General features: G+C 31.4%; 2 protein-coding genes across 4 annotated transcripts; both read right to left on the bottom strand.

The window, feature by feature from the left end:
- On the bottom strand, positions 1–1,292 carry LOC18589772 (Leucine-rich repeat (LRR) family protein). Its single transcript, XM_007014894.3, has one exon. It carries the CDS (start codon positions 1,184–1,186, stop codon positions 92–94), a length of 1,095 nt encoding a protein of 364 aa, XP_007014956.3. The 5' UTR covers positions 1,187–1,292; the 3' UTR covers positions 1–91.
- Positions 1,293–7,640: 6,348 nt separating this feature from the next.
- Positions 7,641–13,592, bottom strand: FRS4 (FAR1-related sequence 4). 3 transcript variants are annotated; one of them, XR_016028485.1, is made up of 5 exons: positions 13,345–13,590; positions 9,264–11,458; positions 9,096–9,152; positions 8,160–8,415; positions 7,641–7,884 (listed from the first exon to the last, which is right to left on the bottom strand). XR_016028485.1 is itself a non-coding variant. In XM_088810156.1 (4 exons), the coding sequence occupies exons 2-4, from the start codon at positions 11,316–11,318 to the stop codon at positions 8,266–8,268; spliced, it is 2,259 nt and encodes a 752-aa protein (XP_088666282.1). In that variant the 5' UTR covers positions 11,319–11,458; positions 13,345–13,592; the 3' UTR covers positions 7,984–8,265. The 3 variants fall into 3 exon arrangements, 2 of the variants coding, with proteins under 2 accessions (XP_088666282.1, XP_088666281.1); XM_088810156.1 differs by lacking the exon at positions 7,641–7,884 and having other exon boundaries at positions 7,984–8,415; positions 9,096–9,149; positions 13,345–13,592; XM_088810155.1 differs by lacking the exon at positions 7,641–7,884 and having other exon boundaries at positions 7,984–8,415.
- Positions 13,593–26,335: the final 12,743 nt, after the last annotated feature.

Genomic DNA, 26,335 nt, shown 5'->3' with positions numbered 1-26,335 from the left:
TGAAGTAAACAAAATGCATATACTAATTTCTCTTTAGGTTTACACCAGCATAATACAGAAGATATATATTGAGGAGATATGGCTGATCTGATCAACAAGCTCGAAGTGGTTTTCCACAAAGACAGTCGTTATACACAAATGAGGACGCTTCAAGATGATCGAAGGGTGCTCCCGCCGGAATGCTCCCGCAGAGATGGTTGTAACTCAAATCTAGGTGTCCGATATAAGACGCCGCCGACAAAGATCTCGGTACCGGACCCCTAAAGTTGTTATGCGATAAATCGATGACGGTGAAATATGATCTCGCCCCGAAAACATCCGGAATTTTTCCTCCCAACGCGTTTCGGCTCAAATTCAAGTTGCTTATTGCGGAAGTCAAAAGAGTCGTTGGTATCGTACCCGTTATATTGTTGCAATCCAAATTCAGTGTCGCGAGAACCGCCATTCTTCCGATAGAAGGAGGAATCACCCCCGATATTTTGTTCATGGAGAGATCAAAATCAGCAAGACGATATATTTGAGATATCGAGCCGGGGATTGGTCCGCTTATCTGGTTCCCGCTCAACAAGGCCCGGCTCAACATCCTGAGTCGCCCGAATGCCCTCGGGATCGGACCCGAGATTTTGTTATTTCTCAAATCCAGATGCATCAAGCTTGATAAATTCGTTAACGAAGAAGGAATTCTACCCGATATTTGGTTATCGGCAATATTTAAAACCGTGAGACGCTGCAACCTCCCGATATCAGAAGGAATTTCTCCCGAGATTTTGTTACCAATCAAATCAAGAATACGAAGAAACGGCAACGTAGCAATACATTTAGGAATCTCGCCAGTAATTCCTTTCCAATCGGCTATAATAATACTGGAGAGGCGAGGTAACTTACATATTTCGGCTGAGATAACCCCGGTCATAAAACCGGACCGGCCTGCTCGCTCGAAGATAGGGTCTTCGGACTCACCACGGAAGTTAATGTCAGCGACTTGGTGTGACTCAGGGTCGCAGCTAATGCCGTACCAGTTGTGGCAACAGTCGGTGCCCGTCCATGAGTTGAAGATGCCCAAGAAAGGCTCGTGGAGAGCTCCCTTGAATCTTAACAGTGCAGCCCGGTCAGACGGCGGGCAGCTGGTGACGGTGGAGATAACGGTAACTAATAATAGCAAAATAATGCTGAAGACTCTCTTCATTCTTACGTTGTTTGGTTCGAAACAGATGATGTTTTTGTCTTGGAATTTGTTTAAAAAAAATAATAAAAAACCTTGGTTGAGGGGAGTGAAGACTGAAGATGGGCAATTGAGCATGATTTACGTTGTTTATTTATAAGCGGGGAATTGTGAACTTTTAGTGACGATTTTGCCCCTAACGTCTACTGTGGCAGTTTGTGGAGCCTTCTTAGAATGTTCATTGTAGTTTTGCCACATCATATCGTCGACGAGTGATTGTCTCGTTGATTTTTTTTTTTTTTTTAAAAAGCTTAATCATGGATGTGATTAAGAAATTAGTGTGATGCAACATATTGAATTACTGCAACACTTTATAGTTAATTAATTTATAAAACATGAAATATGCTTTTGTTAGATGAGAAAATAATTCGATTATTCATAAATGACGTGAATGTAATAAATATTAGAAGTAGTCGAATTGTCCAAAAATCAAACACTTGAGTATCTCTCATTATGAATCCTACAAGTTGTTGTTGGAATTGTATATTAAGGTAGAATTGAAAGCAAAAATATATATAAATTAGCCGGAAAAAAAAACTTTCCGAGCATATGCAACTGAGGTATGGATCAGTACTTTGAAACATCATGTGCTGTGTACTGGTTTCTTCTTGTGTTTCAGTGTAATTTAGGAAAACGAAGCAAAATGCATATATTCGTCCAAAATGAAATCTAAGTAAAGCATGTAGTACAAACTACAAAGCGGGGATAAGGAAGAAGGGAGGAAGAGCCGAGAGTTGGAGAGTTAAGTCTAATAATTGATAAGGATGAAACAGCGGAACATGGGGAAGGGATAAGCTTTGGGGTGGGAATTGAGCTACTGTTTCAAGAGTCTAAACATGAAGCATGGTCGCTGTGCGACGTGGCTTCTTCGGACTCATGCACGATATGATTTAGCTCGTAGAAATCCAAATATATGTGGTGTCCCCGTAACTCAGAAAACAAAGGTTTTATACTATTTAATTAGTCCAAAAAAGAAAAAGAGTGAAACATTCTTAATTTAGTCTCTCCTCATACTAGTTTTCGGAATTAAGAATTCGTTTTGAAAGAATAAAAGTGATAATGTAACGCAAATTAGAAACATTCTTTTCACTATGCAATATTTAATTAGTCAAGAAAGGTATAATTAGCGAGTTTCCTAAAAGCGTCTTCTTTGTTGGGAAACTGAAGATGGCAATTTGAATTTAGGTAATTGGGCCACAAATCTGTTCCATCTAATTAAATATGATTGCCAAGTAGGATGCTCCAAATTGTAGGCCAAGGTCATCTTGTTGATTCAACCCTTAATCCAAATCACAAAATTAGACTCATCAAAATTCAAACAATATACAATTAAAAAAACTTAGGACAAGAAGAGTAACGTAAAGAGAGAGCACCTACAATATACGTGATTCGGGAATCAATTATTCAACTTAAAAATTAAATCGATCAAAATCACACAACAAATAATCAAAAAACTCAAAATAAGAAAATAAACATAAAGAGAAAACAAACATAAAGAAAAAACACCAATAATATACGTGATTTATTAAAAATAAATTTTTTTTATATCCACAAGCATAATAAAAAAGAAATCAACTACCAAATATCTAAGATTACGACGATCAAGCTCACCTCAAACCCAATCGATCTTTTATCTCTAGTCACTCACTTAGGATTTTCATGTATTTACAGCTTTTTCAATGATAACACCACAACCAAATCTAAAAAACACTTTTCAAAAAAAAAAAAACAGATCTAAAAAGAATTTTATACTAACTTTTGAGAAACACAAAAATTAGTATTGACCCTAAATATAAAGAAAAAAAACATTAAATGGGTTTAAGAATCAACATAAAACCCAACATATGATAATTATGTTGTTAAGAGTAATGCATTGAGTTGGTTTGTCCTTATCTTGCATGAGGATTTAGGCTACAAATACACAGTTTTTGACAATGATGATAGCTAAACTAACTATTTCCATGAATAAATTTGGGCAAATAATTGAGCCGCACGGTATTCGTGGGCAAGATGGAATAGTATAGGACCATCTTACTACCCAGTGAACGTCAACGTCTCAGTGGATTGCCCCACGAGTACCTGAATCTGTGTCTGCTTGAAAGGAATCACTTCTTGGTCATTTCGGGAGCTAGTCTATTCATTTATTTAATGCAAACTGATGAAGCAAATACAGTCTACTTGATACGAAAGTGTCCTCCTTGGAAATGATCTGGACCGTTGAACTACCGTATTATCCCCATACGCCCCACTTAAATTGAGGACATAAATGTGTGGGAGGAGATCACGTGAAGACAAGCCATGAGCTGTTCATGTTATGTGGATGTCAAGCAACCAGTGTAGATTTCAATGTGCCCAAAGCATATCCAGAAGAAAAGTGATTCATCACCCCCTACCTGATTGCTTTGATGGGACATGACCTTTAATTTTTCATTTTTAGCAAAATCATTTTAGATCTTTTTACTAATTCAAAAGGCTCCTTTTTAAGTTTTTTTAATTATAAAAAGTAAAAAATCAGATTCAATTTTTTGAAAATACACGCACTAATTAATGAGTTAAAGACCCCAATCGATTCAATTAATTTTTAGATATTGAAGATTACATATTTTCTACTTTTGACTATTACTTTAGTAATTTATTGATTTAAAATGTTTAAGACATATATGGGAAGACCTTTTCACTTCAAATTTAAACATTACTATTTACAAAATAATAAAATAGCATATAAAACAGTAGCCTAAAACTAAAAATGACAAGAATATTACGATAGACAAAAAAAAATATTAAATTTCTTCATATATTATTAGGATTCAGTTTTTTTATTCTCCTATAAAAAGGTTTTAAGTAATAAATTGAAAGAATGATTGACGACAGAAATTAAAGAGCATTGATGGGCACATCAACGCGAAATCACGCCCCTTTAATAATACATACTTTGGAATTTACTTCAACAACAATCGCACTTGACTGATGAACCCAAATTATTATATGCATTTTGATGAGACTGCAATAATTATACCGAAAAAAGGGACTATTTTTAGCAGAAATAGTCGTAAGCATGAAGCACGAATGGTGTTTCCGACAAAGCAGCGAAATAGTCATAGGCTACAACATCCCCTATCCTTCTCCTTCAAAGCAAGAAATGACTCCACAAATCTCAATTTATATTATTTATTTTTGTTTTCTCCTAAGATTTTGCAGTATATCTGACAGCTATCAAATACCTTTTTTTTAAAAAAAAAAAAACTCTTCATTTGACAGGAGAATTAATAGATTCTCATAAATGACTTCCTATTTTCATCCTAAAAAAAGGTGAGATGATAATAAAATTACCAAAGAAAACAAAGGAGTTAAACTTAGTTAACCAAAAATAAATATATTAAAATAAAGAGAGTAATTAATTGTTTTGTAAGTAACTAAATTTTTTTTAAAAAAACTTACCTTAAATCTTACACAATCAATAAAGTAAAGAAAGATAAAAATATAAAAATTTAGGTGATTCAATCTTTTAATTGTCTATATTTACAAACATAACCATTAAAAAAAAAGTCAAAAGATTACAAGTTCAATAGCAAACTCACAATCTTTGTTCCACGTACGTCCAAATATTTGTTTTTTTAGATCGAGGTGCTCATTAAACTCACTCTTGACTAAGCTTAGGTTTTTTATAATTTATTTACTTTTTAAAAGTAAAAATCGAGTCAAACAAGATTTTAAAAAAATAATTTTTTGAAAAGAATAAAATCTAAAAGAAAAAAAAGAATTTCAAAAAAAACTCGAGAGAAGAGTTTTTTTTTCTTTTTTTAAAAACATGTCCGCTTTACAAGAGAAATTTTTTTGTTTTAAAAATATCCTCATTTATTAAATAATTTCAACATTACCTTATAAAAAAAATCTCATTTCTTTCAATTGATCTCTCTCCTCTCTCTCTGCGAATCAAGATTTCCCTCACCTCTACCTCTCTCTACAAAAATTACTAGAAAAAAAAATTCATGAATAAATGAATTCGTGATTAATTGAAAGTTATTTATTAAATACTTTTTATGATAATTTAAACTAAAATTAGAATTTATATAAGTTGTTTATCTATAAAAAATAGTTTATAAAAATTAAATTACAAACAGTTCTGGTTTAATTTTAAAATTTATTATTTTTTATAACAGCTTTATAATATTTTTTAAGAAAAAAATCAAATCAAACAAACTCTTAATAATATTTTTTAACTGCATATTACTTTTTATAGAGTTAAAGTACAAAAATCTTATCTTAGTTGAATTAAAATTTAGGGTAAAAGTTTTTTACTAATATTACTCTTGAGCGGTATGGAAAATAATAAACAATAACTTTTATAGCCATATATTTATAGTGAAAAAGTAGACAATTAAGTTGTAAAAGATTTCAGTATATATTTATTTTTTTTGATCCGATACTTTTTTTGTCATTACACTTTTTATAACCTCAAATGTCTCAAATGTACAGGATCCACAATGATATTAGATAATTGGATTGCATGCATACATACATATATATATATATATATATATATATATCAATTAAAAAAATAATAAAGAGAAACCATAAAATAAATGTAAATTTGATTAGGCTTCTCTCAGATTTTGAACAAGATGCCGACAGTGGACGAGTAGCTGGCAAACAATGGTTTAATGAATGAATTTGAATAAAAAACCAAGGTTTAACAAAAAAAAAAAAAAACATCGATCATGCCTGCCTTTCTTGTTGTTGCATGATTGGCATTCAGCACGTGGTACATGTGCAGCTATACTGGCCTCTACCTTCTGACAATCCAAAACAAGAAGCTAATCAAGGGCTTTTCAGATTTGGTATAAAATAAGTCCCAGTCTACCTTCATAATTTCTTCTTGTCAATGAAATACAGTCCATTAAATTTTTAATTACCCAGAAAAAAAGACACACACACAAAGTTTTACAAATTTGAGTCAGAACCGACTCAAAAGTAAATAAACAGTTTTGCATTTTTCATACAAGACTAAAGTTAAGATTCTTCAAGAATCAAAGATCAAATGTGTTTGCAAAAACTATATTACAGCAAAACCCACTATAGCAATAAATGTTACAGATGGTTTAATTGATAAGCTTGTCCCTCTTGACTTAAGAAATGTAATTTTACTAGTACACTATCTTGATATGGTATTTTACTATAAAGTGACATTTTATCCCTAATTGGAGTTTAGGGTTAAAACAACCTATTTGCATCTTAAATTTCAGAAAATAAATAAAACAGAAAAAAAAAAAAAAAGGAGAATTAATTGGTGGGCATATACAATGTATACAAGGTTTCATTTCTCATACTTGGATGAGTTAGAGTGGGTTAATAATTATTGTGAGAGTTGAGCTTGTCTTTTATTGGCGCAGGTAGTGTCCGGGGGAGTCAATAACAGTGACTCTGGAGTTGACTAACAACATACTCCAAATCCTATGTCGGTCCAGATGGTTGGGATGAAGCCATGTGCAGTGCGCAAGACATGCCTCTGAACAAGGAGAGAGAGAAATTGCCTGATTATCTGCATGCCTCTCCTTCTTCAACCTTGACTACCTCATCTCTCCCCTTGAAAACTTGATAATGACGTGCAGTTCCCCTTGTTGTTCCTCATATTCTTTCAGGTATGGGATGTCTCTCAACCATTTTTATTCTTTATACAAGGAGAGGGAGCTTGGTTTCTTTTCGATAGTTAATCCCAATGAGCTTCAGGAAATACCAATATAGTAAAGTCAACATGTTGTATCTCTATAATTTATGGCTACGCGGGTAATTAAAGGCATATCTTAAGATGACATCCACACTTCTTTTGCCAACAGTCTCGACCTGTTTTATTATCGTTGAAATGAAATATATAGATAAACACGGATGTTATTGTCAAACCAGTTGTCCATCCATGACTCTCGCCATTCATAGTATATTCTCTCCTCTCGTCAAATCAATCAAATGCAAGCACACAGTAATTCTTCTTTCCAAGGAAAGTTGCCAAAGGGACAATACAAGCATGAAACAAGAGCTTCAGTTTATGTAATTGATTAATTCATGGTTCAAGCAAAACAAAACAACCCCAAAACCCAAACATAGCTCATACCATGCAATTTTACTTTTACATCAGAAAATGCGGAAATGATATGGCTGTTTGCCAACCTTTTTCTTTGCTGCAAGTGGACGATTTCCGTATCAATAATTAAATAGAGATTATGAAACAGCCTGGATTTTGAAGCTACACATTTTAATATCAACACATAGCAGCCAGTGCCCCCCACTGCAATCATGTACATGCTTTTACACCATGCTGCATTGATTTGGACTTGAGTGTTGGTAAAACTCAATTTAACTCATTTGGTAGGACCAACCACATAAAATAAAATTTACTCAAAAATCCAGTGATTTTGCCACTAGGTTCTTGAAATAATATAAAATTTCTTGATTTATACAGTTTGATTCACTGAGATACACAAATCATATGAGAAAAACCTTACTTCGTTTTATTCAACAATGTATATTTGGAATATTTAATACTCTCATAGTGATGCACTAGAAATAGTAAACTACGTTACAAACTTTTTCTTTTCCCTAAAAAGCCCAGGTAAAACCACACCCAAAACAACGGTTTGGTTGCTCAATGTTTGAGGGTCACCTGCACACTGTGACAATCTATGTCATTTACCGGTATGTACGGTGCCATGCACATGCAAACAAAACAATGCAGCACTCTGGCAGGCAATTCTCCAAAACAAAATAAGTTGCTTCTCTTGCCAAAAATCAGTATGCAAATTGACAAAACACAACACTTGTCCATCACAAACTATATTAATATATGAGACATGGAATAGGGAGAAATCCAATTAGCAAGCTAACATACATGTGTAAAAAGCTCATTCGAGGCAGAAACATGAAACTTTAGTCAGCTGTATCATACCTCGTAGTGAAGTCAAGGCAATTGCAAAATGATAATATTGCTCTTCCTGCAACCCTAAAGTAGCTTTTCCTTACATGATCTTTACAAAATGAAGAAAAAATATAAGTTATCGCTGGAGTCGATTGTCATGCAAATGTGTAGCAGCCACGTTATGAAAATGTGTTGATGCAACATTTGTTAACATAGTTGGCACCATATTATGTAGCTGTGTTGGCATCACATTATGCATTGGTGTTGGCCTCATGTCTGACAGCTCCTGCAACAAGCATACAAAGATATTAAGGTTTAAAGACGGCATACCATTATCCAAATATAATAATTAATCAATCAAAAACTGCATATCAGTAACGATAAGTATATTTCAGGCAAATGCATATTAATTGACACTCATTTGGAAAACTTAAACTTGAGTAAAGCATAGATGATGATGATGATAATGATGATTTTGATGAGTATAATCAAGTGCTCTTTATCATATACTGCTGCCAGATACAACTCATTGCACATTCATGCTCTCTGACTATGCAAATCAAACGAAAAGAACACGTACATTAACCTATATTAAGTAGGGTTACTCAAAATTGATCCAATCTTCATATTAGCATGCTAGATGAAAGTTCAGGACTAAAGTCACCCTAAGCATCAGATCCAAATTCTGATCCAATCTCATATTAGCATGTTATGCACACAATTAAACACAATAAGGTGCATACACTATGGTTCAGCCACCACATTCTTCTAAGGCATCAAAATCATTAGAACTAAGTGCATTAAAATAGTTTCAAGAAAACATCAAATAAATTCAACTTTGAATTTTCTGTGTCACATATAATAGCATTACATTACATTGGAATATAAGAAAATAAACCACATTATCCCTACTGAAAAGAGAGAGAGAGAGAGAGAGAGAGAGAGAGAGATGAAAGTTGAACAAACCATTTGATGAAAACCATCTTGTGACCCAACATTCGCAGCTCCCACAAGAGATACCTGCTGTTTACAGAAGCAAATTTTAGTGATTTTTCTTTTTCTTTCTTTTCCTTCCCTTTATAAATCAAAATGTTCTAATATGAAATTATACATATCAACAGACTGCTCACTGACCTTTCCATTTCTAGTTGGATTATTCTCATTAATTTGCCTCTCCAATACAGCCTCAACACTTCGGGAAGTCTTGATTGTATTTGCCATTCTAGGGTCTGGATCTTTTTCTTCGGGAGCATTAACACATTGATTTTGTCCTTCGACACCAGAAACAGCATAAATCACTGAGGTGTTAGGTCTGGCATCATTCTCAACCGAATTATTGACACTTGCACATTGCTTCCTAGCTCCTTTTATAGCAGCTAGTGCAAGATTATAGCTTTCTTGAGAAAGTGAACCTTCTTCACTTAATATTATGGCACGTCTACACAAATCACTGTACCGACGGACCTTAGATTGGACCTCATCCAATTTCTGACTGATTGGACGCCTGCTCAAGGCAGCATTAGTCCACCGCTGCAAAATATACTTAGATGGGATGCTGAAAATACCAGACATCTGGAGCACGACAATAGCATGTCTGCAAAGGTAGCCTTTATATTCAAAAGAGTGGCATGAGCAATATATATCTGATTTTGATTCATTCCATTCCACCATATAATTTTGATTATCTTCAAAGTCCTTAACACTATATGTCATGGACGCCTGATCTTCATTTTCTTTCTTAAGATGACAAGCAGCAGCTCCCAAAACCTCAGCTTGGAATTTCTTGAAAATTTCATGTGTGTATACAATTGACAATTGTTTTTCAAAAGGTGATGGAGACTTCAACTCAGGAGTCTCATGCCATGCATTAAAATCAGCCTTGGCTTCCTCTTCATACCTGTCCTCAAGAATTACTCTATACTGTTCTATAAAGGCCCTCAATGATGTTTCCCCGTGCACGTATTTGTCGAATGAAGAACTCAAACTGTCTGAGCGTAAAGCAGTAGACAATCCAGCAAAAGATATATCTCTCATAAAGGTAGGTACCCACTGTTTGCGATCTTCATACAAAGACTGAACCCACTGCATCTCTCTAAGATGGAATTTGTCAACCATCTTCCACCACCTTTTTTCAAATTGCTCCTCATTCCAAGACCTATAAATACATTTATCAAATTTTAGCATTAGACTTTCATGCCACAGGCTTAGATATTCAAGATGCCTGGGAAGTTTTTCCAACACATGCCATAAACAGAAACAATGACGTGTATTAGGAAACACAGCGGCCACAGCTGCTTTTATGGCATTGTTTTGATCCGTGAGCATCACTCGTGGAGCTCGTTCCCCCATTGCTATAAACCATGTTTGCATCAGCCAAAGAAAAGTATAAACTGTTTCATCTGCAATTAATGCACAACCAAGCAATGTGGGTTGAATATGATGGTTGACTCCAATAAAGAGTACCAAAGGTATTTTATATTTGTTTGTGAAATATGAAATGTCAAAAGACACAACATCACCAAAGTTACTGAAATCTTCCATGCCTTTGGCATCAACCCAAAATACATTTCTCAGCCGATGCTCTTCATTCAAATCAACAGCATAGAAAAATTTTGGGTTTTCTTCCTGCATATTCATAAAAAGTTCAAGAAGTACTTGAGCATCTCCCTCTTCTAAAACCAAACTTCGCCCCTTATCATGCTGATTTCTCATATAACCTTCCAAAAATTCAATATTTTGGTAGGCACCAAATAGTTTAGAAACTGCAGCAAGATTCTTCCGCCTCCTTCCAACATCATTCTTAAGTGGATCAACATTCCTGTGGCTTCGAAAAAAATGTGCTTGGGCTGGCAAAAGTTCGTGATTATGGTCCTTTATGAAACTATAAACATACCACTTGCCATCCTGCCTTCTCTTCACATGCATGCTTGCTTTACATCCAATTTTTGGAGAAGGCCGAGGATTAATAGCATCATCCGACTGTTGCTTATTTCCATATCTTATGCATGTAAATTTAGCATCAATAAATTCCTTGGACACCCTGGACCGACGACTGCTCAATTTAGCAGTGCCAAAGCCCACAGACTTGGCATACTCTTTGTAATATGTATAAGCAGCTTCATGTGATTCAAATTCCAAATCTGAATGTGGCTCTAAAATGGTGTCACTGGTGCTGATGCTAGAATCCATTATCTTAAAGGGAATATTCAGATCCACTCTGCATCTGGGATGCACTTTCAAATGTATACTCAGCTAGCACTTAGTTTACCATAAAACATTTAATGGAGACAAAAGAAACCTTCAACTAAATGATTTCATAACAACAGTACCTGAAATATGGAAATCTTGCATGTCAAGACAATACAGGATTATAGAATATCATTAACAAAAAAAGATGGCAATAAGAAAGGAAACAATATCTCAAACAATACAGGCAAGAGAGACAACAGACTAACTTTATACTATATCCAACCAAGTTTAACTCCTGCCTGAAGTTAGAATAAGTAGTTCCATTTAATGATTACCACGAGGAGATTTTTCACACCAGAAACTACTGAGATATTTTTTAGGAAAAATATATGACAAAAGAAAAGACTGTTCTCCTAAAGAAAGGATGTCATACCTAAATAGACTTACCAATTTAAACCATTTACTTTTCCCCTTCTGAAAAATAAGAACTTGGTTCTCTAAAATGCTATGCAGATTATAGCAAAGCAATCATCAGAAAACGGTAAAAGACCTAATACCATGTATCCTTTAAGACTTGAAACCTCAAAACTCCTTATTGTACATGAGCACACAATTGTAAGTTTTACACTTCTACAATAAGATAGATCTGAGAGCTTTGATGTAGCAACCCCCTCCCTCCTTCTCTTCCAAAGCAACAAAAAAAAAAAAAAAAACAAAGATACCCTATAAAAAGATTTTTAAGGATCACAAAAAGTCATCAACGGATCAATGAAGAAACAGCTGCCTTAAGTCTAACATTTAACAGTTTGAGCTTAGAAAGTAACAACCTCATCAAAAGAACAATAAACAATAGGCAGGTACTAGCATCAACTTTCAGAAATGGGCTTTAATATGGCTACACAAACTTCTAACAGTCTAAATTTCAAAAGCAAAAGGGTAGCATATCCCCCACCCAACATTAACAATCATATTATCTATCATACTTATGCTGAATGCATTCATTCTGTGGACAAGTGCATTGCTAGACACCAAACGTGATGTTAATGGATCATTCCCCTTCCTCAAATGATACACGTATGTCAACCACATTCCAGAAATAGACCTCCATATCCTTGTACAAATTAATTCTTATCTTCCTCCCTTGGTGATCATGCAACAAGTATAACAAAGATGCACTCTGTCAAGGGTAACCGATTTCCCCATTTCTGCTTCCCCTGCAGCTAAAGTACCAATCCATATATATGTTTATGGTTGTGGAAATCTTTAAAATCTAAAAGCAAGGAGACCTTTTAGGCTATACATCACCCCTCATACTTTAATAAACCAATTCACATGCACTTAATCAAAGACTTCACAGGCTCACACCATAGCTTCTATCCCCAATCTTTCCAGCAAACTCAAGCCCTAGTCTTGGTTGTTAAAGTAATAACCAAAGCAACCCTCTCTTACATTGCACAAAAATTAAACTAGCTCCCAAAACAAAAATTCTTTTGCTACACTGCCACAACTGAACCAAAACATTTCAACCAAAAGAACCTCCTACATGAGAATTAACCACAATCAAGAGCCAACAGCCAAACTCATAACTCATTCAAGGTTATATTAACTCCATAAAATAAAGTTCCTTCCTTTTATATTCCTAATTTTAGTTCCTGCAAACATTCATTTTCGATATTGAATTCTTTTTCTTTTTCCTATTTCCCCTTTACTTCCATCATCTTTAACCCAGTTCACGAATCAACCACATGCACTATTTCATAGCTAGAAGAATTAACAGTACCCTTCTTAGAAGATAGAACTTCATAAAACTTTTTACTTTCATAGCTTAATTTACATAAACCCAAAAAGGAGAAAAAAAAAACACCCAAATCAAGCATCCCAAAGAATCCCAAAACACAACCCAACAACAAGCAAAAAATCTTCAACCTAAATTTAAAAACTCTCAGAGACCCAGAAGGAATATTAATCCAAAATGCTTTAAAGAATGATATATAAAGAAATGCAACAAATTCATTAAATAAAATACCTGAGCAGAAAAAGAATGGAGGAAGATTCGAAAAAGGAAAGACTTGATAGGCCTCTTACAAAAAATTTCACTGGGAATTTTTTTTCATTGCATCATCGAATCAATCTGTGGTGGATGGGAAATAGAAATGGAAAAAAAAAAACAAAAACAAGGGATGGGCAGAGAGCAAGAGGGCAGGGCAGGTGATAGAAATGGAAAATTATTACCAAAAAGTATTTTACTAGGATGTCTTTGCCAATAAAGCTGAGATTTAGTCGTGCAAGGTTTTTTACATAAACACGAGTTATTCAGCAATTGAATAATGCATTAGTTACCATTTTATTTAAATATTGACCTCGTATTTAAAAAATCTCTAAATTATTTAATTAAATTTAAATAAACTCTTGATTTATTAAAAAAAGTAATTAAATTCTTATACTTTTATTATATTTAATTAAATTCTTATATTTTTACATTAAATCAAATAAATCATTATCACATATTATTGATAAACTATCATTACTTAAAGTCATAATTATCAATTTAATGTTACGTTATCTGTTATACTCACATGGTAAGGTGATATGTTATTTTAAATGATAAAATTGTCACATAACCGATGACGTGGATAAAAATATTGTTGATTGGATTTTTTATTGTTGATTTGGATTTTAATATTTTTTGTTTAAATCTTTAAATTTATTTAAAAATCTAAGTCAACAATTAAAATCTCAATCAATAGCATTTTTATCACATCATCGACCACGTGACAATGTCTTCATCCAAAATTATATATCACGTTGCAAATGACATGGCATTAAACTAACAGTTATAACTTTGATTAACTGTAATTAGTGATGAAATATTTATTTGATTTAAAATAAAAAATATGGGGCTTAATTAAATGTAATAAAAGTATAAAAACTTAATTAAATTTTTTATATAGTTCAAAGGTTTATTTGGGAATTACGTTTTATTCTTTTATTGCATAAAATCAAAATTTTATATTTTTATTTTAAATTAAATAAACTTTTATAATTAATGGTTACCTAACTATTATTAATCAAAATGTCATTTGTTATTCTATATCGCATAGTATGATAACATGTCATAATGAATGATAACAGTAACATGTTAATGTGATATAATAACATAACTATGTGACATTTTTCATTTTTCACATCAATGCCATATGGCATAAAAATGACAAATGACCTTTTGACTAACAACAATTAATCAATAATTAATCATAAAAAATTATTTATTTCAAAAAAAATATATAAAAACTTGATTGAATGCAATAGACACTATACCTTAAATATTATGCCTTAAATACTCAAAATTGCTAATTCTAAATGTAAGGTTAAAATGACCCTAAAAAGAAGCTCATATTAATTGCATCGTCTAACCAATGTAACTAACTCCTCCTTTTTTTTTTATGGATTTATATATGTATAATACATTTGTTGTGGTAAATTTAGTTAATTTTGATTGTTGCATAGCTACTTAAATTAGACTTAAAAAGGCTTGAAAGCTTTGTACTAGTGGTTTGAAGAGAAGCTGTATTAGTATGATTGAAAGGCCGTTATGAGAATTGGGTTGGGGTGTTGATAAGAATGAATGATGGGCTTTGAGAATGACATGTCCAGTAAAGGCTACAACCTATTAATATTATAATTCCAAGTTGTACAGCATGCCTAAGATGCTCTCGTCTTATTTCTCAGTGCTTTTTATGCTAGGATATTTACAACATTGACCCGTAAGGAACAGTCCACGTCAGGGTAAAGGGAGGAAACATAAAGCAAAGCAAATGCTTCCCCTGTTACTATAACTTACGAATGCTTTCCCCCTATCCAATACCCCTACACTTTTAATCTTCTTTTGTTTTTAATCACACAAATGTCTCACTCCTCTCCTTTTTTTTTTCTTCTGCTTTCTTTAATTCTCCGGATTTAACTACGAAATAGTTTTAAAATTCCTATGCAACTTGGCACTTGCCTGTAAAAGTTTCCACTGTGGTTTTAAAGTCAAGGTGAGTTCAATATCATTCACTTTAAGCCAAATTAAGAAATTAAAAAAACATTTAAAAAGTGTTTAAAAGCCGAATTAAGAAACATTTTCCATCCTCAACATTTCAATAACTTGGGCATGTTTTTAGGGCAAATAAATCAGAATGTTCATCGAACAGCTCGTGAATAAGCTCAAATTAAGTTCGTTTAATAAAATAAAAAAAAATCAATTTCAAAAAAAAAAATAGAAGCTTGAATATATATATATATATATATATATATATATATATATATGTTTATTATTCATTTTGAAAATCGTTTATAAATTTCTTAAGGGCTCGTTTAAAACAAGTTTGTCTATTGTTTGATTAGTATAAAATAATAATATAATTATATTTTTAATAAAATTTTCTTTTTATTTTTATTTTATTTTTTTGCAAATTAATTTGATTATTGATTTCTTTGATTATTTAAAAACAAATTCATTAATTGTTTACGATCAAACTTGTTTAAGTTAAATGAATCGAACCCAATTCAATCTGGAATTCAGCCAAACTATAATGAAATGAAGCTTGAACACCATTATAAAAATCCCCATTGAACTGGATAGCTAAGATCATTTAAACCCCTAGATAAGATCAAAAAAGGATTTGAATATTTGGTAATCAATCAGGGCCATATGTCTTTGTCACGACTAGGACGTATAGTATAGGGATTTGGTTCTCACCTGCCTATTCGAATATATGCCCACCCTAAAACCCAGTGTATGGTAGGATTAATTAGACTCAGTTATTTGCATAGATAGAAAAGAAAAATCACTAGCAGTTGGAAGATATGGACCGGAGGGCTAAAGATAAGGCTGCATGATAAACATTTTGGCAGGAGTAGAATCACATGGAGATGGAGGCAGGAAATAGGAGGGAGTGACTGTGATGAGGCAGGGAAGGTTTCTGCCACAATGGGCTTAAAGATTTGATACCCGAAGTGGAAATCATTCGGAGTTTGTGGCATTCACATTTTGGGTGAGAATCTGTTCCTTTTGAGTTTATTCAAAAGTATAGCAGCGCTGCACTGCACTGCACTAGTAGATGTTGACACTTGTACCAACCCAGCATTGTGGGAATCTCCCTTTTCTCTTCTTTCCCTTCCACCTTAATTAAGGTTTTGTTTTTCTTTAAATAGCACAAAGATTTTGTGCTATTTGAAACTCAATCATACAATGTGTAATCCTAAGTGCAACATCCAACTCTTTAAGCATATATACATATAACAAATTACCATCATTTCTGTAAGGTCCGTGGACAACAATGACTATGTAGTATATGTACAAAACGTAATTAACAAGTCTAATCAAAACTAAAATCATGATTTGATGGTTAGTTTGAATCCATACAGTAGATTTTGCAGCCTCAACATTTAGGTAGCGTTTGATAGATTACAAGTAAGGGACATTTCCTACAATTAAATTGCAAGAAAGCACATTGCAGTGTTTTGTTTATGTTTTAAGATGAAAAAATAATCTTTCAGCAATGTGATTGCAATTAGAGAAAGGGATGTCATTCTTTTCTTTCTTGGAGGGAAAATTACTTTCCCTCTGCAAATGAAAAGTAAAAAAATTTTTATTTCTCAACTTAACCTCCCAACTATTTTTTTCTCCTTCCTGCCTTGTTCACTTTTTTCCTTCCTTCCTGCCTTCTTCTCATTCTTCCTTCCCACCTTTTTCTCTTTTTTCTCCTTCTCCTTCTTCTCACCGTCCTTAGGAGAGGTAGCTCATCACCAGCATATTTGGGTCAAATTTCACCATCAAATTCAAAAATTGAAGATATTGGAACCTTGAGTTTTATATAACCCTAATTCAAATTTTTAACAAATTTGAAAGTGTTTGAGAAAAATATGTTTTTGATATCAAAAATTGAGAAAGAAACATTTAAATGGTTTAAAATCGAGAAAATTTACTAAGAAATTCAAAGGATTTGAGAGGGAAAGGTGTTTGGGTGCCATGGTTATGAGAGAAAGAAAGCTTCAAGTAAGCTTAAAATAATATATCTATCAATAGATGTTCTCATCTATCGATAGATTACATTCAAACTTTTGACAACGAGTTTTATCTATTGATAAATAGTATAATCTATCGATAGATAATGTGATCTATCGATAGAATTTTTTATTTATCGATAGATTTTTCTTTAGATAATTTTTTTTAGTTTTAATTTTTATAAGTTTAAGGTGAAAATAAATATTTAGTAATTTTACATATTTTAATATTTAAATAATTAATATAAAAATATTATGTTATTATTTATTATTTTAATTACTTAAAGTTAAAAAGTTAAATTTAATATTAAAAATGATAAATTTATTCAACTTATATGTTTTTTATTAATAGGGTTTTGTCAATTTACATTATACTTCCGATAAAGTGTTTACAAACCAAACACTACAATATGATCTTCTCACCAATCACATTCCCTACAATTATCACTTTCTCTTGTTATATTAAATGCTGTAAAGTTATATTCTCAGCAATTATATATTCAACAATTACATTCTCAGCAATCTCATTCTCAGTAATATACCAAATGCAACCTTAGATCATGTAGTGTTCGAATTGGCTACTTTCCTCCACCTAAAACCCAGCAGCTTATTTTGATCGGTGAGCTGTTTTCCTCTTGTTATTACCCTCTCTTAAATTCAAACTATAAGATATAAGGTGCTTAAAAAACGATAGTCAAATATTCAATTAAGAACAGTCAATCAAAGCATCAAGTTTAGTCCATTATTATATTTGCAAAATAAACTTTGATTTCCGTTCCAAATTTAGGTCATCAAATCCAGGAAAAGCTTATTACGGCACTTGGTGTGTTTTTTCCCCTTGAAACTGGGGAGGTGGTCCAATCATATTTTGACATTGATCTTGATTGTTGGTCTAATTTATGCATTGTTGTAGGTCACTATTTAAGTTTATCCCTTTTTTTTGTTTGTTTGGCAATAGTTTAGCAAGATACAAATGTTAAAAATAAAGGATTTGTTCAGTTAATCAATCAATCATTGATATAGTTTATTACCTTAGTGGGTATAATAATTCCTGTAACATTATTAGGATTATTTTATTTATTATATTTGAGCTGAAGGGGTAGCTGAAACGGTTGAAACATGAAGTCAGGAGGCTAGGCTTTAAATACGGGCATTGACATTTGAGGAAGGAGCTCCACGAGGAACATGATCCTCTATCTCTCATGTTGCATTCATCATCTGGTATCTGTATTTATTTATTTATTTTCTCTTTTAGCTGCCTTTGGAGTTTTGCCCGACTCCCTTTATACAACATGCTTTTAAAAGTCAAACAACTGAACAAGTTTAAGTGAAATGTGGTTTATTAGAAAAAATAAATTTGTGTAAAGCAACAAGTCGGTGAAATGAAGTCAATTTAGACTTGTTAATTACGTCTTTGATTTGAAGACAAATCATGATTTTTCTCGCATTCATTTCGTTTTATCTTTTTTAAAATACATTTACTGCAAGCTTATGATTTTATATCTCTATTCGACATCTTCATTTCTTTTCAATTGATTTTATTTTCTCGTAACAAACTTTCAAATGTCTTATAATAAAGTTTAATATTGCATGAGACCATCCTCTCTACATATTTTGCGTGTGAGAATTGTGCATATAAAGATTATATATCATGTAATAAATCTATTTTCTCTGTATATAAGAAACTACGTTAAAATAATAATAACAATAAATCTCTTAACGAAAAATTTAAATATCTTTGATCGTCAAGTACAACAAAAATCTTTATCTATTATCAATTAATTTTAAGTCAACAAGTTTCCCTATATTCTTTCACTTAATTTGTCTGCGAGTGATGTTATATACTCTCTCACCTTAAATCACTTACTTAATCTTGTGATTTCTTATGAGAAGAGAAATTTTATATTCTGAATTATAAATTATACAAAATTTAATGAAATGTATATATACAAGAGATTCTCAATAATTTGTGAAAGAATTCAAACTCATAGTATTGTAATTGTAATTTAAGAATATTGTAATCATATCATAATCTAACAAATCCCACTGATTTGGTCTGTAATTCGTATAATTGCTATAATTATGTTGACACTCTCCTCAAACTCAGGTTCTTCCCGTGATGGTAATTGTAGTGTAGTGGCGGTGAAGCTAGATAAATGTTGGTTGAGACAATTTTTCGTAAAAACTATGGATAGCTCATACAATGCAAAGACGAGGTTTCAAAAAAGATAGAAAATAAATAAGATCACTCTAATATCATGTTATGAGAAAACAAATTTTGTATTTTGAATTGTGAATTGATAAAAGTAAATGAGGTATATATACAAAGGAGAGTCCAGCTAATACTATTGTAATTGTAAGCTAACAATATCGTAATCGTATTAGAATCTAACAAAATTGTTCTAATTTAACCTATAATCAATTCTATATTATTGTTATAATTATGTTAACGTTTTTTTTTATCAAATCTCATAATTCGATGCACCTGATATAACTTTTATATAGTTGAAGTAATTAATTTGCTATGTATATTGAATAATATACAACACGCAATTTTAAGAATTAAAATGTTGATTTTATTTTTATTAAGTAATCTCAATTAATGTTTTTATGGTTTTTGGTTGAAAATCCACCAATTAATGCTGGGCTGTAAATGAAACTATTCATGAATAACTCAAGTTGGACTCAATAATTAGCTATCAAACAAGTTACATATATGGCTTATATTCAAGTAGAAATGCACATTGTGAAACCTAACTTATGACTTACAGATTTTAAGACCTCTTACTTATAATTGAAAAAGTAAGTGTTTTAATACATTTCGGAGATATCCAGAGTAATATATGTACTAAGAAAATGTTTTATGGTAAATCTAACCTTTTTTTATGAAATTAAATATAGAAGTAGAAATCAAATATCTTTTACTATTACATAATTAATATATTTAATAAAAAAATTTAATAAACAAACTAGTAAAGGAAACAAATGAAATAAAATAAAATAAATCAAAATAAATTCATAAAAAATGAAATTTGAACTTGAATATTTTTCAAAACTTTATATTGATTCTTATATGTTAACAAAACAATTATATAAGAGCACAAAAAAAGACTGAGTCATACGCAACCTTAATATACTTAGAGCTTAAGAATCTTTACAACCATGATTAAAGGGAAAGCGATGATTAAGTGAAGTCACATCTTTAAACTTTTTCAAGATTGAGGGTTTGGTTATCCAAAAACAAAAGTTTGTGTGCACAAAAGGTGAAAAACCCACCCCACGTGTCCATAACAATTTGTGTTAGATGTGGTCGGTGACTAGGGTAGATAAATTGTTGGACAATCAGCCCTCTTAACAATTTTTATACCACATGCAATCATCACTTTTGCTTTCTACTCTAAATCCCTAAAATTCAACCACAATACGGAATAAACATAATTCTTTAAAAAACTTCAGAATTATTAAAAAAATTTAAATAAAAATTTATTTTTTATTACATTTAGTTAAGTTTTCATATTTTTTATTTTCGATCAAATAAGATTTTATAATTAATAGTTGATTAATTGATATTAATCAAAATGTCTTTATCATTTTTTATGACATTGATATGGTAGTTAAAAATTCTCACACGGTCATGTCACACATCAACATATCATGTAATTATTTATATTAAAATATGTAAGCATATCACGTCAACACCATATGATATAAAATGATAAATGACACTTTAACTAATAATAATTAATTAATCATTAGTTTTAAAAATTTATTTAATTTAAAATAAAAATACAAAATTTTGGTTGAATATAACAAAAAAAAGAGCTTATTTGAATTTCTTTTAAATAGTTTAAAGTTTTATTTAACTATTATATTCATAGAATATCATAGGACAGACTACATGCTCTAATTAAATATTTAAATAATTTATTTAGTAAATTTCTAATTTTAAAAAATAAAATAAAAAATTGGCTTTACCATAAAAATTTTTTAAAAAATCACCTTGTTAATTAAAGACTAGAAATTTTCTTTTGAAAATTTGGATTTTAAATTTTAGAATTAAAAAAAAGGGTGAGACTGTTATTTTTATAAATGTAATTAAGCTTACTCCTCTAATTAAGTGGCTAATCATGTTTACATTTCTCTAATCTCATTTGAGTACATAAGGCTTTTTGCCCCCCACTGAGTTGTCTAACAAAGGTAGGTCGACAAAGGCAGGTCGAAGTGCTGAAGGTTGGAACTTTCCAGGTTGAGATGATATCACTTTTTACCAAGTGCTAGTGATGACGCCAAGAAAACGACATCGTTCCAATCATTCATTAATTCAAATCTTTCTTTTTCTTTTTTCTATTTTCTTTTTCTGGGTCAGGGATGAGATTTAAAATCAATGAAGGAGATGAAGTTTGCTATTGGTGGACCCTCAAATTTGTCACATGGCACGAAATGGCTTAATGACAAATAAAATAAAATAAAAAAATGTCATTGTCTTCACATCATTTGGACAATGCCCCTTCGAACATGCAACATTATCTGCAAATCTGCTTTCTCTCCACTCAATGGCTTTTTGTCATTTAGTGACTTGGGTTACATTAAACAAGATCTAAAACAAAGCAAAATTAAGTTTCCATCACTTTTGTAGATTCTAATAGGTCACAAATTACTAAATTATAATAAGTCACCACCAGTTCTTTGTACTTTGGGTATTGAGCTTAAGCAAATTATCATCAAGAGTCTATGAGGAAGATTGGTAGGCAAGCATGTTGATAAAATCAAGTACCCATTTCATTGATTAGGGTCTTCATTAAAACGTACCTTAATTGCTATGTTCCTTCAAAAGAAAGGGAGCCACAACCCCAATGAAGTCCAATTAATGAGGTTGAAGATGTTCATAACTTATTAAAAAATGGCTAGACCTCCCATTTTGGTTCTTCTCCACCATGTTTCAATTTTATCAAATCTCTTTAGAATGCATTTGGTATCCATCACCTTAAATTAAATCTTAATGATAAAAGGTTAACAATAATATCAAATTGCCATGATGTCTTACAGTATCAAACGTCACTAATTATTTTTACTTTACGTAATTTTATAAATATAAATGCTCAAACACAAATCATATTTTTATAGCATTCATTATTGATAGCAATGGATGGAATGGATACAAAATTAATAATTTTTTTATTCATGTGTGCAATCATATCCTCATATTGTTTTTATTTTTCTTATCGTTTTTTTGACAAAAATGGTTGGGTTTTTTTTTTTTTAAAAAAAAGAAGGAGATATAGCTGATATTAAGTGTATAAATGAATGTGAAAACAACTAGATGGATGATGATGATTAGTAATAAATAATGGCATAAAGATGACACTTTATCAAGATATCTAGTCAAATCTAATTAAATAACTTGTGATCTTAAGCATAACTTAGTAGTTTAGTAATTTATTTAGCAATCAAAACGAGTGTCATCTCGATCTTGCTTTCTATTTTAAGTTTGGGAAAATGTTGTTTGTGGGATTTGGCATCCAAGATGTTGGCAAAACTTGATTGACAGCAAGTCAAGCCACAACAGTCGGACAACAACACTATTTCTCCCGAATCAAAGCTATTTAAAATTACTAAACTATCCTTCCATTCACTAATTTTCGAGGGGCAATATTGTCTTTGCGGTGCTTATTGAACATAGGGGCCCATAAAAAATAAAGCCCTAGTCCCTCTCTTTAAGCTACAAATGGCCGCGTGGCTCCGATGGTCCCCCATATAGGAGCAAAAGAAACCAGTATATCATTTATTTTAAGCTGAAGAAAAAAATGCATTGGGTAAATATTAATGGAGTTATCTTCTTTAGGACAAAAAAGAAATAGTTTAGAGATTTTTGTCCCTTTTGGGGGAATTTTTATTTTTTCATGTGTTGGGCTCAGAAGCAAAGAAACTGTCAATTTTGCCCCTAATAAACCCAATGATTAATGAGTGCTTAATTAACTTGATAGTGGTAAAAGGCAAGTCCATCAAAACCCAATGCTAGCTCAATGAGATCCAAAAAAGAAATAAAAATATAGATTCCTCCCTCCATGCCTGTTGGCTGTTAATCGTACAAACAGGTAAACCACCTTGAACTCCACTCCCATTAATTATATATACTTTGTACTTTTTAATCTACAAAAATACAAGTGTAATTAGAATCAAATATATTTAGGGCAATATATAATTTCTTTATCAATATCTAGACCTCTTAGGTCTAGGCGTAGGTCAGGCAAGCACGTTATCTATTCTTTTTTATATTTCTTGTGGATGGTTGGAAAAAGAATCATTGGCTTAATTTGGTTCTAACTCCTCATCGGTGTTCTTGCTTATTACTCTTTAGTACACCCTGTTAACTGTATTTCTGCTCTGGAAGGTATAGGTGTAGGTATAGGTATAGGTATAGGTATAGGTATAGGTGTAAGGGGAAGGGGTTTATGTTTTTGCTCAAGATGATCACTTGATTCTTCTTGTTTGGGTGGAGACTTAATACATGGAACAAACAAGGAATGCTTTGGTTTCCTGTAAGCCGTGATGGGAACAAGGCAGCAGAGCACATCATGTTGCTCGATATATATAGGGTTTGTCTTTAAAGGCTGCTTTTGTATTGGCTTGGAGAGAGGGAGCTCCTGCATCTTTGGAGCCTTTCTTAACTGCTCATGTTTCTTTGACTGACTGCAATAATATTTCTATTTCTCATCAAATAAAAAATCCGCAATCAATGATGTAGACTCAATCCCTTCAACAATTAATATTTCAACATTTCAACTTCCAATTCTAAAATGAAAATTAAGGGCATGTTCATAGATTCAGAGAGAGTTACTTTATCCTTGTCATGATGCAATTCAGGACTCAATTGCTTTCCACATAATATATATTCATATTTGATAATAATGAGATGATCATTCACCACACATCAAGCAGAAATTTGTTTTACAGTGTTAAGTGGAGATCAACTGAAACACTGCAAGAAGAAATTAAATGTATACATGCATGCATACTTACATTTATATTTAATAGGTAAAATTATGTTTTTGCATAATAAATGCAAGTATTAATTTTTTTAATAAATTGGTATTTACATTTGTTTATATGTGTGTGTGTAAAGTTAAGTTTTTGCATAATAAATGTAACTAGTAAATGCCTTCTTCTTAAATAAATTAATATTACATTTGATTTTAAATAAAAAGCTTTTTGTAAACTGCTCATTACTTCTTTTTTATGCTCATTAATAGTAAGCAGAGAAGAAGCATAAAACAATTATAATATACAGCAATTTCATGTAAATAACTTTTTATATTATACTAAACCCTGAAAATGGCTGAAACGGTAGGGAGAAGAAAAGTTATAAATATTCTTAATAATAAAATTCAATTTTTTCATATTTCATTAATTAATATTTGAAAAAAAAACCTTTATAAAGAAAAAAAAATAAAAATCAATTTCAGCACAAAGACTTTGCATATTGTACCTAAGTTACTGCTAAAATTAAATAGAATGGTAGGGAAAGGGAAATTGATAGGATATTGTCATATTAATTTCAGTCTTTTCATATTTTATTTATTAATGATTTCAAGAAATAATATATGATGTAGCTTTCTATTTAACCTAATTAGCTTTTGCACTTCTATATTGACAATAAATGACAAAAAAAAAAAAGTGTTTACCTTTTTGTAACACTCATTATATATGATTTTGTATCTCTTATGTACTCATTCTGTGCTTTCTTATCAGTTTGTTTATTTATGACTTTTGATCTCTTATATTTAATTTATATATAGAGTCATTATAATGGAAGATGATAGAGTTTTACTTTCCTGATATTTTATTCTCACTTTTTTTTTTATAAGTTACATGGCGATTCTTATTGTATTTTTTGGTTTTATTGTTATGTTTTCTTAAAATTTTGTTTACTTTTTATTTTTAATTATTATTCCAATAAAGTAGTATGAGTATATATTTTTTTAAGGAAAACTCTTCGAATTTTAGAAAGCCATTATGTATTATTATTATTATTCAAGTATTTTCTAAGTTCCAAACAAAGAAAGTATTTTTTAAGTATATAAAAATTAACCATACAAAGCCATACTACACCAGGTATGTATATGACCATTAAAGCTAGCATTTAATTATTTGATTATCACATCTTAAATGATTAAATTATCCAAATGGAAGTCTCTTAATTATTTTAAGAGAAAGGATTTTGAGTTAAATTTTTTTAATCATTACCCTAATATTATAACAGAGAAGAGTACATCCATTGGTTACATTATTTTGATTGAACGGCCAAAATAGTGTTTCTCTTTCATTGTTTTTGAAAAAAAGAAAAATCCAAATATGCAAAAGATTAAAGGGAAGAAACAAGAATTAAAAGAGAGAGTTGACTTGAGATCAGATGTAAATGTAATTGCTTAAGTAAGGTTATAGTTTTACTTTTTTTTATTTTTAATTTATGTAAGTATATATAGAGGGAAAATAAAATGTTGAAGTTGAGATCCTTTAGCTCATGAGTTGAGTTTGTGCATTAAATAATTGACCAACACCTTGATATTTTTCCACTCTCAACTATAGTCTTGCTATGACAAGAAGAACTCTGAATTTTGTGTAATTTGGCTAATGAAATCCCATGGTTTAACCTTCCATTGAGATGAAAATACATATGGAGTTGTGGTCCAACAAAGGATAAGAAGGCCATTTTATTTGTGGGGTATGCATAATCAGGGAAATCCTTTGCTTTCTTCTAAAATTGGCTATCACCTAAGTTCCTCTCTCTTGGGGTACCCCCCCCATTAAATGAGTTTGAAACCGTGAAACACCAGCACCCTAAATTTTCCACCATCTTTAAATGTTGAGGCTCCTTTGTAATAATAAACAAAACCAGAGGCCATTACTGTCAACAACATCTTATCATAAAAACGTACTACTCAAATCTGAGGGACTACATTTCTTGCCTC

The sequence above is a fragment of the Theobroma cacao genome, chromosome 9 (genome assembly GCF_053813885.1).
Source record: "Theobroma cacao isolate CCN51 chromosome 9, ASM5381388v1, whole genome shotgun sequence".
NCBI classification, from domain to species: domain Eukaryota; kingdom Viridiplantae; phylum Streptophyta; class Magnoliopsida; order Malvales; family Malvaceae; genus Theobroma; species Theobroma cacao.
Note: the sequence above shows the minus strand (reverse complement) of the source record. Positions and strands in the feature narration are given on the sequence as shown.